Source organism: Melanotaenia boesemani, chromosome 11, assembly GCF_017639745.1.
Source record: "Melanotaenia boesemani isolate fMelBoe1 chromosome 11, fMelBoe1.pri, whole genome shotgun sequence".
NCBI lineage: Eukaryota > Metazoa > Chordata > Actinopteri > Atheriniformes > Melanotaeniidae > Melanotaenia > Melanotaenia boesemani.
The window spans coordinates 34,274,726-34,290,417 of record NC_055692.1 but is presented as its reverse complement, the minus strand read 5'-3'; the positions used below and the strand labels follow the sequence as shown (position 1 = coordinate 34,290,417).

At 39.1% G+C, this 15,692-nt stretch overlaps 1 protein-coding gene across 1 annotated transcript; it reads right to left on the bottom strand.

Moving 5' to 3' along the window:
* Positions 1 to 4,521: 4,521 nt before the first annotated feature.
* On the bottom strand, positions 4,522 to 5,562 carry LOC121649308 (fucosyltransferase 7). Its single transcript, XM_042000037.1, has one exon. The coding sequence runs from the start codon at positions 5,560 to 5,562 to the stop codon at positions 4,522 to 4,524; it is 1,041 nt and encodes a 346-aa protein (XP_041855971.1).
* Positions 5,563 to 15,692: the final 10,130 nt, after the last annotated feature.

Genomic DNA, 15,692 nt, shown 5'->3' with positions numbered 1-15,692 from the left:
CGGTGCAAAGGGACACAATCACCGCTATTAACCAGGTGGACAAGGAGTTGTGGGAAATAAAGACCGTCTTGACAGAAATTGGGACAACAGTTTAATAAAAGCATGGTGTAAGAATAAATAAATGAAAGAAAATCCTCCTCTTGAGTGTTTCATTAGCGTAGCATCACTTCTAGACCTCCAGCCTCCAGTCTGGTCCTGCTCAGCTGGAATGAAGGACCAAAGTTTCCACACTGACTGCTACATGCTGGCAGCAGACTGGCACCTTATTTATCTGGATGGGTTTTATAACATGAAAGTTTTGTTTCACAATGGCAGAAAACGTTTAAGTGGTTGAGCTTCTTCTTAATATTATCTCCCTTTTTCCTGAACATTCAGTTTTTTTCCTCAAGCGTGCGCTCTTAATATCAAATGTGTGTCTTTATTCATTTCTGCAAGCAGCTTTAATATCTAACATGGGGTGTGAAAGGTAATAATGGATTGTGTACAAATGTCTCACATTTGATATCATTTCCTTGATTTTATTCTCGACCGTTGGTGTCGCCGTTTCCCGTTTTTCTAGATTATTTCCGTACGCCAGGGTCAGAGTTGCCGTGAGGGTAGGAACATTTTCCCATCAAGTTTGGTTCCCAAAAACTGACTATATTTGGCGTACTCCAGGCTTGTTCCTACACAAGCTTGATAAATGAGGCTCCTGGGCTGGTTTTGTTTAAACTGGATTCCAAGCGGATTACAGTGAATTGGATAATATTTAGATTTCTCAAACTATTCAGACCTTATCGGGTTGTACTTTGACATGTCACACATTATGAACTGATGCTGTAGATTAGAAAAAAAGAACAGCATTTTATCAATGGTAAGGTCATAAAAAATTAATCTATTATAAAAAAAAAAATCCAACAAATGAACGCCAGGCTTCTTGACAGCTTGATATAATATGTAGACTTGAACCTCTGTGTCAAAATCTTGAGTCAATCATACTAACAGTGTAGATGCATGGCTACTCATAAGTCCTGATTTTCAGCCCTGTCAGGGTGAGAATCCCAAACAAAACTTTTCTGTGAGAAATAAACATAAACTATGCAGTGAGGAAATAGATTGGATGCTTTTTACATTTCAAGATAAAGGAGCGTAAACATTAAAAATACCACTAAACACCACTGCTTGTTGGATAAAGAAAATGGTGGTGAAGATGGCCCTCTGCTGGGACAACATGGAAATGTCAAGCCATGGATGATCGTCACTGTGATGTGTTCAACTTAACCAAATAAATGATCATAACTCATAAACTGAGGCAATTATTTATTTTCATAAATATCATCACCATCACAGCCACACATGAAACTAATTGCAATAAAAGGTAGATTTTCATTCTGACAGTAATGAACCATCCGGATTAAACAGAAAACTAAAGAGTAATAAGTTCTGAAAGTGAGTGTGGAAGCAGCTGAGATGAGCCTCAGTAGGACCACAAAAACCAGCAAATCCAGCTTCTGTCGACTACCTGAGAGACAGGCAATGACAGCAGATATTATTGAACTGACTTTTGCTGCATCTTCAAAAAGGTCTTAAAGACTCTAGAGCCAGATCTGTTACAGATTGTGAACTTGTCTTTAATTTCCGCCGTCTTCCCAGAACTTTTAAAAACAGCTGTAATCAAACCTCTGCTAAAAAGGGACAACCTAGACAAGACACAAATGAGCAACTACAGGCCGATCTCAAATCTTTCTTTTCTAAGTAAGATAATCGAAAAAGTTATTTTTCATCAGCTAAACGACTTTTTAACACAGAACTGCTACGATGTCTTTCAGTCAGGTTTTAGACAGCACCACAGCACTGAGATGCTCTGACCAAAGACATTAATGACATATGTTTGAACACAGACGATGGAAAAATGTCAGTCTTAGTCTTACTGGACCTCAGTGCTGAATTTGATACAGTTGACCACAATATATTACTTAAAAGACTGGAGAACTGGGTGGGCCTCTCTGGTACTACACTACACTGGTTTAAATCTTATTCAGAGAATAGAAAGTACTTTGTGTCAATAGGTAACTTTACATCTGAGCAGACAAGAATTACATGTGGAGTTCCCCAAGGTTCCATCCTGGGGCCTCTTCTGTTTAACATCTACATGCTCCAACTGGCACAGGTTATAAAGAAAAACAAAATTAGTTACCATAGCTACGCAGATGACACACAGGTATATATTACAATGTCACCAGGAGACCGAGGCCCCGTACAGGCTCTTGGTAAATGCATTGAGGAGATTAATGACTGGATGTGTCTGAACTTTCTTCAGTTAAACAAAAACAAAACTGAGGTGATGGTTTTTGGAGCCAAAGAGAAACGATTAAAGGTCACCACAGAACTTCAGTCTATACACCTAAAAACCACCAACCAGGCCAGAAATCTAGATGTAGCGATGGACTCAGACCTAAAAACCACCAACCAGGCCAGAAATCTGGGTGTATTGACTCAGACCTTAACTTTGAGAAACACATTAAGGAAATTACAAAATCAGACTACTATCACCTTAAGAACATATCAAGGGTAAAAGATCTGATGTCTCAGCAGGACCTGGAAAAACTAGTCAAGCTTTCATCTTTAGTTGGCTTGATTATTGTAACAGTGTTTTTACAGGTTCTACCTAAAGCATCAGTCAAACACCTGCAGCTGATTCAGAACTCTGCTGCTCGAGTCCTCACTAAGACCAAGAAAGTGGACCACATCAGTCCAGTTCTGAGGTCTTTACACTGGCTGCCTGTTCATCAGAAATAGACTTTAAAGTTCTGCTGCTGGTCTATAAAGCTCTGAATGGTTTAGGACCAAAATACATCACTGACCTCTTGACCCAGTATGAACCTAACAGAACCCTCAGGTCATCTGGATCCAGTTTTTTATCAGTTCCAGAGTCAGAACCAGACATGGAGAAGCTGCATTCAGCTTCTATGCTCCACATGTCTGGAACAAACTCCCAGAAAGCCTCAGATCAGCTGAAACACTCAGTTTATTTAAATCCAGGTTAAAGACCCACCTGTTCGCTGCTGGATTTCACTAGTTTTTAATTAGAAGTCAAAATCTACATCTGGTTCTTTTAAGCTGGAATCTTTAAACTTGTTCATGTTTTAATATTGTCTTTCCCCATACTGGAACTTTATTTCTTGCATTTGATCTTTATTTTAGCTTTTTCTTCCTGTTTTAATTTAATTTTACTTATTTTAATCTTTTTGTAATGTACTTGTTATTGCTTTCTGCACCCTACTGTGATGTTTTATGTAAAGCACTTTGAATAATCTTGTACATGAAATGTGCTTTACAAATAAATTTGACTTTGCCTTTTATTTTTTTATTATTGTTATTATTATTGTTATCATCATCATCATCATCATTATTATCATAATAGGGGGAAAAAAAGCTAAAACACAGAACCAGTGTGTGAAAAATGAAGCATGCATCCAAAGGAATTAATAGAAACAGAATGATCAGAAAGTATTACTTGTTTGGAAGGGTTGCAGGAGAAAGTCTCTTTTTTCTAAAAGAACATGGCAGCACAGCTCAGGTTGACAAAGCTGAACCTGAAAAAACCACAAGACTTCTGGAACAATGTTCTTTGGACGGACCAGAGCAAAGTGGAGATGTTTGGTCAGAATGCACAAAAAACCAAACACAGCATTTCAACACAAACACCTCATACCAGCTGTCAGCATGGTGGTGGAGGGATGATGATCTGGGCTTGTTCTGTATCTACAGGACCTGGACACCTTACACTCAGTGAGTGGACCATGAACTCCTCTGGATACCAAAGTATTCTAGTCAGACGTGAGTCCATCGGTCCAACAGCTAAAGCTTGGCTGAAATTGTCTAATACAGCAGGACAATGACCCCAAACACAGCAGCAGATCTATGATCCAAAGTCTGACACTATCTGGACCTGCAGCCGTGTTCAGGTTCAGTCTCTGCAGTCGCTTCTTCACCTGACTGCAGGAAACAAACAGGCTGGAGGGGGAGGCAGAGGAGGTCTCACTGTGGTCCAGTCAAAGTCCAGACTTCAACCTGATTGATTGCATCCTTTAAGGCCAGATGTGGCCCAACAACAACACTCTTTTCTGCTATGTATCTTAACAGTTAAGTTTCTGAGGACTAGTTTCAGCTGAACTGAGGAAAAATTCATATTTTTACTCTAGAATTAATTTACTGTCTCGTGTTCTTTACCAGAGGCTAAACAAACTAACTATACAGTTTTTTCACATTTATCCACCAAATTTGGCTTTTTAGAAGCACATAAGTCAAAACAAATAAAATGAGCTGGTAGCAGATGAAGGCTTATAAATGGTTTAAAACAACTTTCTATTTCTAGGTTTACTGTGCATCATGTGAAAATGAAATCAGCCATGACACCTCTTTTGTGGTGTGAACTTCCTCTTTTTTGGCACAACAAATGTGATCGTACTTATGGTTTTCACAGTCACTGAGCAACTCATCCTATTTATAGCACACCTGAAACCGTGATGAGATGAAGTATTATTTGTGAACCCAGCCCTCCAGGTCCTGGTAAACCTTTCTGGTTGGTAAACTGGAGTAGTTAACACAGATGTGGCACAGCCGCTCTCTCCAGTCAGTGTAGGTTTTGACTCTGTGAGTACGATGCCACTGGAAGTATTCCTCGTAGACTCGTCTGTCTGAGGCCACATGCTTTAGGTAAGCAGCCAGATCCGCTGTTCTCCTGAAATCAGATACATGAATGAAGGAATGGGGAGGGGTCAAGGCCTTGTAGGTGTCCCTGCTTGGACCGAGAACCACGGGGATGACCCTTGCTTGAAAGGCGTTCCTCCACAGCTTCTCACTGATGTAATCTTTGGCCTCTGAGTTCTCAAAGGAAAGGTAAAAAAGACAGTTTGAGATGGTGGAAAGCAGCCTCTTCTCTGGCAGAGGTTTGTTATTCCACCTTCCAAACACCTGAATGGGGATATACTTTCTCAGACTCTGGTAAACAACAGAACGAGCCTGGGTTGGCAGGTATTTGCTGACCACCCAGCTGACCAGGCAGGAGCGATTAGAAGGGGTCTGATAGAGCTGGTCTCCAGCTCCGAGTATCGTTTTTCCATAAGGGACCGAGATATCAGCATCACGTCGATAGCTCATCGTCCAGTTGAAGAGGCCGTTAAGCTGCTGGAGGTTTGCATTGTTGACGGGGGGCTCCAGGGACATCCACACCCAGCGCTGGGAGACCGGCCGATGGAGGTGGACAGGCAGAACCACCACACCTCTGCTCAGCTCCTGGTGGTGGAACACCACCACGTCGGCGGTGGAGAAGGTGGAGGTGTTATCCGTCAGGAAACAACTGCTGATGTTGTACATCTCCAGACATTTGTCCCCATCCAGGCTGTAAGAGCGTCCGAAAGGCCAGTGCCACAGCAGGATGCTGATATTTCTCCGAGGAGCAGGAGGCTGGTTCTGATGCTTAAAGAGCCTCCAGTCAAACCATCGGTGGTAGAATAGTAGAGAGAGGGAACTGAGGAGGAGGAGGAAGAAGATGAGTGCTCTGGATGCAGACGCGATCATGACTGCTTGTAATCAGGGTCAGTAAGGTTATGATCTCTGGTATGGAATGCCTGAAAGGAAGGAAGGGTAGATCAGAGAAATAATCATAGTTTCACATGCTGCTGTCGTGCGGAAACTTCTGTGGGCAAAGTCTGAACGACACATGAATTTAACATTAAGATAAAAATCACATCAGAGATTTAACTACCAGCTTACACACAAAGAAAATTCTGTCATTTTTAATGGGGCCTCATTTCTGTGGAAAATAAATATTTGTTTAACATGAGACTGAACATTTTCTGTCTGTGACTTTCTCTGATGCATCGATCTAATGGGTGTTGTTGTTCCCTAAACTTTCCCTATCACAGATGTTTCTACCACAGCTGTATCTGATCATTTTGCTGGCGTATGAAGTGCAGTGGATAAAACCAGAAGGCTGACGGAGGGGTGATCACTTACCTTGGAGAGATGGCGTCGGGTTGCTCGCTGCCAACAGAGAAGATGCCCTTTTCAACCTCTTAAAGGAAATCCTGTCCCCACAAATTTTTGAGTCATCACTTGCTTCACACACAGTAGAGTGTGACAGTTGATATTCAGTTTCAGCAAGTGGTCAGCAGCCATGCAGCAAGATGTTGAGATGCATTTTTCCGTTTACTTATATGTAGGGTTAAATCATCCAGGTCAACTCATACAGCTCAGTGGAGGTGTGTGTGTTCTCATATGTGGTTGGTGAGAGGTGGTAAATCACCACAGACACCTGCCACCATGCCTCACAGTTTCATTATTGCTCATTAATCTGTTAAACTGCTCAGCTCTGTGCAGAATTACTGCAACACCCTGTGGCACTCCCAAACATGAATATTACTGAATTCACAAGCAGGTCTTCCTCTTCCTGTTCATGCAGCTCTGCAGAGGAAGGGGGCACCGGGTTACACGGCTCCAGCAGGCACAAACCACATCACAACCGTTTCATTCAGCTGTTCCGGCCCAACGTTCCCACTACAGGGCAGAGAAAAGCCTGCATGCTTCTAAACGTACAGAAGATCAAACGCTGGGCCTTGGCCAGCAGCCCGTACATTCTCCTCTACTTTTACATTTATATTAGATGCACAATTAACACATATTTATTTAAATCACACACACTCAAAATCACATAAAATTACCTGCTGGCTTTTACTGCAAATAAGAAAACATAACTAGTATGTGATTTAAAAACTCCATAACTAACTGACTTCGATCGGCCAAAAACAACTAACTTTAATGGTAGTTTAAAGTTTTTTTTTCTCTTTGTGGTCTGGCGAGCGTCTGAGTCTGGTGGATATTTGTTGTCCAAAGTGTCGTGCGTCATCTTATGCACATTATATTCTTAGTTCATTGAGCAGATGGCGATGCCTTCAGCGACGTCCACCTCAACTTCTATTTATCCCCACATTAACAATCATTCAGTTAAACATCAGACAGAACAAATGAGACATTCTGATGTTATTCTCCATCTTATCTGTTAAACATTTTTCTTTGATTTTTATTTAAAAGCTTACAATGACAGTTTTATTTCAAGTAGTAAATAGTTTAATGACACCTGGTCTGACTAATGATTTACTGAACATGGAGAAGCTGCATTCAGCTTCTATGCTCCACATGTCTGGAACAAACTCCCAGAAAACCTCAGATCAGATGTAATCCAAGATAAAACCCACCTGTTCTCTGCTGCATTTCTACAGTTTTTATTTAGACGTCCAAATCTGCATCTGTTTCTTTTAAGCTGGATTTTTATACTTAATCATGGTTTTATAGTATTTTTATCCAATTTTTTACTTTGTTTTGTTTTTAATTTAGCTTCTTATTATCTGTGAAGCACATTGAATCCTCCTGTCGTTGAATTGTGATGTACACATAAACATGACTCGTTACCCAAATATAGTGTACATATAGTGTCAGTTCCAGCATCGATGCACCGTACCTGATGCCCGACGATTTGGAGAGCAAGGTCTTTTCTCTCACTTCTCATCTCCATTTTTGGAAATGCCAAATGTCATGTTTGGTAACACAGGGAAGTTCCCCCACTCAGCGCTTTAGCAAACTACACAAACATTGCCGTTACTGCTCTGTTCCTTTAAAAATGAGTTGTGTAATTAAATCGCGGTAAGATTACTGCATTATACACAGAAGACATCCACTCATGAGAACAGCTCCGCGTGTCCTAACAATTTTCTCTTTGTCACATAATAACTTGTTTTTAACTGAAATAATTTAATTTTATGTTAAATTAAATAAAAACACAGTGAAAAGTCATAAAACTGTACACTGCAGATAAGCACCAAACATTCATTTTTTTTAACTTTGACAACAATGACACCACAGCTGCACCCATCTTTTTGAAAAGTGTGGTTTAGTACTCCTCCTTTCCACTTCACATCAACCCACTGCGTTTTGCCATGGAGAGTCCTCATCCTGAAGTATTCCCCGAATAACGTTAAATATGGTTCTTTACTTCAATTGGTTTTCAAAATGGTTCATGCAGAAGTAAAACATCAGCACACAGATGTGATAAGAGGGCAGGACCAGTGTTTGTTAATCCTCAGAGTGGTGAGCTGCTAAACTTTAATACAAAGCTATTAAATGTTATGTTTGGGAACTGTCTGCCAATAGGGAGCGTTTGAGGTTGAGGCTACTGGTAGTTTTAGTCAGTTCAGTTATTGAACCAAGACCAATTTTTAAGCAGACAACATGATTATTTTGTTTCTTTTGCGCGGATGAGACTGAATGTGTGAATTGTTTTGTATAATTACTTCTTGTGCTCATCACAGGTTATGTTCACATTCTGTGTTCTTCAGTATCGACTCACCTTTGACTGTACATGAAGTCACTAATAATTTTTTTTCCTAATCTAATAGCCTGTGGCTTGTTGTTAAAACAGTTCTACAAGCCAAATATTTCTAAATAGCAGTTTCTCGTCGTAAATAAAGTAAGAGGTATCTTTTCAACATGGGAATTGCACTGTTGTCACAGTTGCTTTAATTTTTATTTTCTGTTGTGTGTTGACATGCTGTGTGATTTCATTTTGAGTAAAGGAAAAATTAAGTTGTCTGAATTATCTGTTATTGCATTGTATCTGATTTTTTTCTTTAAATACACAGATTTATTTTCAGAAACAAAAAATGCCTTACTGTATTCTAATAGCAGCGCTCTTCAAGTCCTCAAGCTCTGCTGATTTTAATGTAAAATACTCTGCTGGTCCCTGACAAAATAAAAAGATAACCGTTAGCCAGAAATACTTGTTTTGCTGCTGGTCAAGTTGTTTGTATGAAGAACAAATGACAGAAAATCAATAAACAAAAGTCATTAACAAAATACATACCAGCAAGATTTGTCAAAGTTTACCTAAAAGATTCAAATCTAAAGTCCATTAACAGTTCATTTAGCTCGTAAACTTCAAAATTCTAAACTATCTTCTGATATTAATCACACTGACATTAATAACACTTCATTGTGGTGTTTTAGAGACATTGACGACAATTATTCTAAATAATTTAGTCATTTTAGATTCACCAATAAAAAACCAGTAATGTCAGTTATAGTTCCAACATTAAATGGACTTTTGTTCATTTTCAGACAATTTTCTTCTTTATGTACAAACTGTGCACACAAACACACACACACGCACACACACACGCACGCTACCTTGTAGACTTTGACGAGGTTGTTCAGTTCTGCCAACGCCAGCTGTTTAATGGTTCATCAGAAAAAGGTTTTCAGTGACTGAGTATGGGCAGCAACATGAAACAGACCTTCTATAAGCTGTCAACAGAAAATGTCTCGAGTTAGACAAAGCAACTGTAAACTGTCGTCTCTCTCCAGCCTCTCAGTTACGGACCAAAGTGATGGTTCACACTGGACTAGCATTAGCCCCGCCCACTGAGTGTGATGGGCTAGGCTGACAGATAAAACAAATTCATGATGCTGCAACACAGAACCATAAAATAATTACACAGTGAAATAATTATGTTTTTACATACATTCATTTGTATTTTAATTCATTAATGATACATTTAATAACACATTTATGCATTTAAATATCATTTTAATTATTTAATGACACGTTTAAGTAATTATTTAATGATGTATTTAATTTAACTCCATAAAACGTAATATCCTCGGCATACTTAAATACAGTACAAGTCTCTTACATACCTTTCCTGTCAACCATCGATGAGGTTGAAGAGGTCATAGTTCTGCGTGGTGGATGTTGAAGTTGTGACCCTTAATGTGTGAGGCCAGTAACCTGTTACGTGGTTCAGATGGATATGGACCCCGGAGTGCAGACACAGACCAACCAGAATGCAGAGGTAAGATTAAACAGAAAAACAATTTAATGAAGGTTGAGTCGAAGCAGTAACAGGTCTGTAATCCGAGTTCAGGATCCGATGACCGCTGTGGGCCTCAGCAGAACAGACCAGGCGGGCAGGCAGAGCGTGGCCGGGGCTGGAGTGGAGGGAACAGATCTAACCCGGGGAAGACATCCAGAAGGTTAACGAGACAGACAGGGCTGGCAGGATCAGTATCACCAGAGGGGAATTGCATGAAACCAGAATAAAGAAATCCAGGATAATTAAACAAGCCCAGCTTGACCTAGCTTGCGCGGCCTATCCTGGCTTAATTGGTTGCACGTTTGATGAGCCAGGATGAGAAGGTGCGGCTAGGTTAAGCCAGGTGAAGATTGTTGGGATAAATGCGTGTGCACGGCATACTGAAGCAGACCTCGCGATCGCTCACAGAATCACCGATGGGGAAATGGATAAAAGTCGCGTGTCCTACGTCACGGCCGCTGAACAACAGCTCCTGACGGAGTTCTCTGACGAAGTTAAGGATATTATAAGGAAAAAAGGCAATACCAATGCCATAAGTAAAGAACGCGAGAGAGCCTGGCAGACAATAGCCGACCGGCTCAATGCGTAAGTAGTCAAAAACTGTACAATTAATAAACAGTGCTCCACTGGAACTGTCATAATTAGGCTACAATTAAAGGATTACTTTTCAAATCCACTAACTGTTGTATACTTTAAGAGTGACAAGCAGGTGCATGTTACTCAGGAAATGTAGAGCAAACAATTATCCACAATGTGTCATTTAATCTATTTTCCTCATGTAACGTTTTTATCTATTTTATCTTTCTGTCCTTCATAAAGGACAAACCTGTCTGGCCATAAAAGGACCTGGCAGCAAGAAAAAATTAAATATAAGAACATTTTGCAGGCTGGTAAGTGACTCCAAAGTAGATAACCGTGAACAAATGAGGTGAATAGATGAGGTGTCTGCTGACATGTTCAATGTCTGTATGATTGTAGCAGTAAAAAAAAAAGGCCTATAGAACTGGCACAGGGGGCGGCCCACCAAGCCAGGATGGGACTCCAGCAGAGGAACTGGCACTCCATTTAAATAAAGGGAGGCCAGTGATGGAGGGGATCCAGGGAGGGACAATAACTGACTCTGTCCCAGCCACAGAAACTGTCCGCTTCATACAAGGTACACAAAGTACTGCAATTCTACTGCACATGGAACACAATCAAATATAATATAGTGTCTGACTTTGGATAACCTTGCAGTGTCTGGGAACACAATTACGCTTTTGGAGCCACCAGAAGATGATACGGTTAGTACAGTGTCTCGAAATCACAGGCTTGGTATGTTCTGTGAAATCTTAATCCGAGTCCTCTCGCTGCATGTATACGGCAGGGGGAAGGCACATCTGCAGCTGCAGAATGCACGTCTGCAGATGAGGAGACTGTGTCAGTGGAGTCCAGAAGGCTTGAGGCATGTCAGTTTTATGGGATTGGCCTGCTTATTCATTCCATGAAGGATATGAAGTCAGTGATGTGGTACTAATAGAAAATGTGTAACAGGACCCGGATGCTGCACAGTCTCCTAAGCGGCCTGGTAACATTGTGAGTATTGGCTAAAGTACATCTACGTTATGCACAAATCCTGCTGTGCTAACTGACATTTCCTTTACAGACTTCACAAACTGTCAGAACACTTTATTCAGGGCACCTGGAGAGAGAGATAGAGCTGGCAGATGTTAAAAGCTGACTCAAAAAGAGCAAGCTCCAAGAAATAGAGCTGGATCTAGAGATTAAACGCCGGACACTCAGAAAACTGGACCTGGAAATCCAGTAACCGAAAATCTGTATCTCTCAATGACATAGTCATCTCCAAAGGCCAGGGGATGTGAGCTGTCCCTCAAGTTCACGTCTGAATGCTCTTCTGAGGATGCGGGCTTCCTCGTCCAGCACATCCTCCAAAAAGGGTAAGCCATTATGAAGAGGGAACAGGTGAAGGGGAGTTGGACCTGAATATTCTACATTGCCCTCGTCACGGATTTCTTTGAATACACATTTGTAACCTCATCCGCTGTGTTTTGTAATCTCAATTAATGCAATAAAACACATATTTATAAAACCTCTGACAGCAATTTGACGAGCAGTCTTCATTAGCATAGCAATATAACACTTGGCCTGAGTAATAATACTGCAACTCGAATCCATATGAAAAGGCTGTTGTAATTACAAACAGATTTAAATTAAATGTACAGTGACTGTATATGTAATATTTTAATACTGGATGATTAAAATGACGCGCCATACTTAGGAAGACCATGGACATGCTGTAAAACACATTAATTCCTCACAGAATTGACTTTGGACATGCAGGTGACTCGCTAGGATTAATCTTCCGGCAGTTAGCCTGGTCTGGAGCAGGCTAGCTTTGTTCACTTTGACCATCTGCTTTGTTGCATTGTTGTTTTCCTTTCCCGTTTTTGCTTGTATCAAGATTATTTTTCATTTTTAGATACGTTCTCTATTTAGAGGTCTTACCTAGGTTTATTTTTTGTCCTTTAATCACCTGCTGTGGCTCTTCAACACATGTATGGATGTGGTTTTTGCTACTGTCTGTGTCTTCTTCACCTGCTGGTGTGTCTGTTGGGTGCACACTGCAGACTGATTCTCCATCTATTTGAGTAATCTTTTCCAATCTGTCCCTCTTGCTGCCTGTACTCTAAACCAAAAATAAAGTCCAAACTATAATTTAAATATTTCAAAATATACATTTAAAAAAATATATTGGTAACACTACAAGCACTACTACTACACATACGACTACTACTACTACTACTACTAATAATAATGATAGTTATATCGTCACAAATAGAATTATGTACACTTTTAATATCTGGGGGAAAATACCTGCAAGCACGGCTGTCGTAACTCCTTCTCGGTCTTCACTCCAAACAATCTTCTACCACTTTAAATATTTTTTGGCTATAGTTTTAAACACAGCAAACGGAATAGCTGATCATTGGTCATTTTTAATATTAGCCTCTTTTAGACCGTGGGAAATAAAAGATTGAATGATGCATAAGTCGGGACTTTTGTTCCTTTGGCCTTTTTTGTAGCGTGCCATGTTCAAATGCGGCTGAGTCAAATAATGTGACGTAGTCGACCTGCACGCTTGTGTCAACGTACATACAGAAGAAAATGGCTGACTACATACAGGTCAAATGGCACTGCCTGTAAATATTTATTTATTTAAACCTAATGAGCGCTTACAGTCAAATGATTTAAGTCTTTTTGTCATTATACTGAACTCATCTTTATTTGCAAAGGACGTTAACATAACACATAAAAGAAAGCGCTGAATATGAAGCATATAAAATTACAAGAGTAAAAATAGAATGTTATGCTGTTATTAGTTACATATATATATGTATGTATATGTATATATATATATATATGGACGGCCTGAAGCACAAACACTTGCTGTCTAGTTTTATTTATTTATTTGTTTGTTTGTTTGTTTGTTTGTTTGTTTTATTGACTTATCAGAAAATACAATCAGAAATAGTAATAACAGCAAATACAGAAATCAACAAGACAATCTAATAACATACATAAAATAAAATAAAATAAAATAAAATAAAATAAAAGAACAAAAGAAATAAAGAAATAAATAGGAGAAAAGAAAGAAAAAACAATTAGATAACTAAGCAAGAAATTAAATAAGTGTGTCAGAGTGCATTTCGTGTAAACAAATTTAGAGATTTACATATATTGAGCGTTTTTAAAGCCTTTGTGTTTTTTTGATGATGATATTGCAAAAAAGACTATTATAGAACCCTGCTTAAAAACAACCAGAATAACATCAAGGGGTTTTGGATGGTGCTGAACAATATAATTAGAAATAAATCCAATTCAATTAACACAGAATATTTCATCAATAACAACAACAAAATAGCCAATATGGAAGATGTGGTCAATGAGTTCAATAATTGCTTTGGAAATATTGGACCTGAAAGCAAAAAATCTACTGACTGTAATATCCTAAATATGGATTTAATTAAAAACATAATACATGGAATTATACAACCAGTTACACATATATGTCATCGCTCCTTTTCACAAGCAGTTTCCAACCAGAATGAAAATCTCAAAAGTCATTCCAGTTTATAAAAACGGTGACGAACATTGCTCTGTAAATTACAGACCAGTCTGCAGTAACAGGTCTACAAGTCTGGCTTTGACTGATCTGGTTGAGGAGGTAAGTATAGAAGTAGAATATATAGAAGATTTCTTAATAGCAATTTTTACAGATTTAAAATAAGCCTTTGATACCATAGATAACAATATTCTACTCAAACAATTAGAAAAGATGGGTATTCGGGGAACACCTCTAAAATGGTAAACATCTTACTTCATAGTGAGACAGCAGTATGTTCATATGGGGGAGTACAAATCAACATTAAAAAATATCACCCGTGGCATCCTGCAGCGGTTATTTATAAATGATTTATGTTACATTTCAAATAAATTTAAAATGGTACTTTTTGCAGATGATACCACAGTTTTGTGTTCTGGTAAGGATATATAGCTGTTACTGGCCGAGATGGCGATAGAAATGAATAAATTTAAAAAATGGTTTGATGATAATAAATTGTCATTGTTACACCAGGTTAATCCACCATCCCCAGTGGAGGAGTGTGAGAGAGAGGAGATGGAAGAACAGGAGAGAAAGAGTGAAGATCAAGCGAGAGAGAAAGCCGGGGCATAGACTACTTTGCTCGTCCTGAGCCGCCATGTTACAGGCGTTCTTACATCACCACCCACAGCAGAACACCAGCAGGGCCGTTGAGGAGGCTAAGCTGCCGTATTTATATATTTGTTCCAGTGTAAAGACATTTTATTTGGTCATTTTATTTCTTTTGAATACCTGTCAGACCATATACTGTACTTATTATTACTTAAGATTTTTGTGTGTGTGTGTGCTTCTGCTACCACACCTGTACTGTTGCGGCAAAGCAATTTTCCCACTGAGGGACTAATAAAGGTTTCTTAATGTTACTTTTATTATCATTGTTATTGTTATTATTTTTACTTTAAGCTGTTTTCCTAAAATGAAATTTTTAATTATCAACATATGTCCAGGTTTCCGCTAAGTACTGTATAGAATGATGGGACAGGGAGGATGGTGTTGGTTTAAGTTTATGAGACAAGTACATATAAATAAACAAGGCAGTGTATAAGCAGTCTCATAAGAAAGTTATTATTTCATTCATAGGCGTGGTCGTATTTCCATCAATACCTGGTGGGCCAGTCTTGGCTCAAAATGCCCGGGCCGATTTTTTGTCCCAGTCCAGCCCTGCCCACATGTTTACAGTTGTTAAAAGAAGAGGGGATGCTACATGATGCTAAACATCACCCTGGAACTACTTTTTACAGACGTGTTGCTACCATCAGATTCACAATATGCTCATAGTTTCCATAAAAAGTCTCACATTCAACATCTGATATGCTGTTTATGTTCTATTGGGAATAGAATATGGGGTGATGAGATTTATAAATCATTGTACAGGTAAAACCTGTAGAATATTGTGCAAAACTTCATTCATGTCAGTAATTCAATTTAAAAGGGGAAACTAATATCTTATATAGACTCATTACAAGCAAAGTGAGATATTTGGAGCATTAATTTGTTATAATTTTGATGATTATGGCTTACAGTTTATGAAAACCAAAAATCATAATCTAAGAAAATTAGAATAGTACATGAAATCAATAAAAAATTATATTCAATACAGAAATGTGACCATCTGAAGAGTC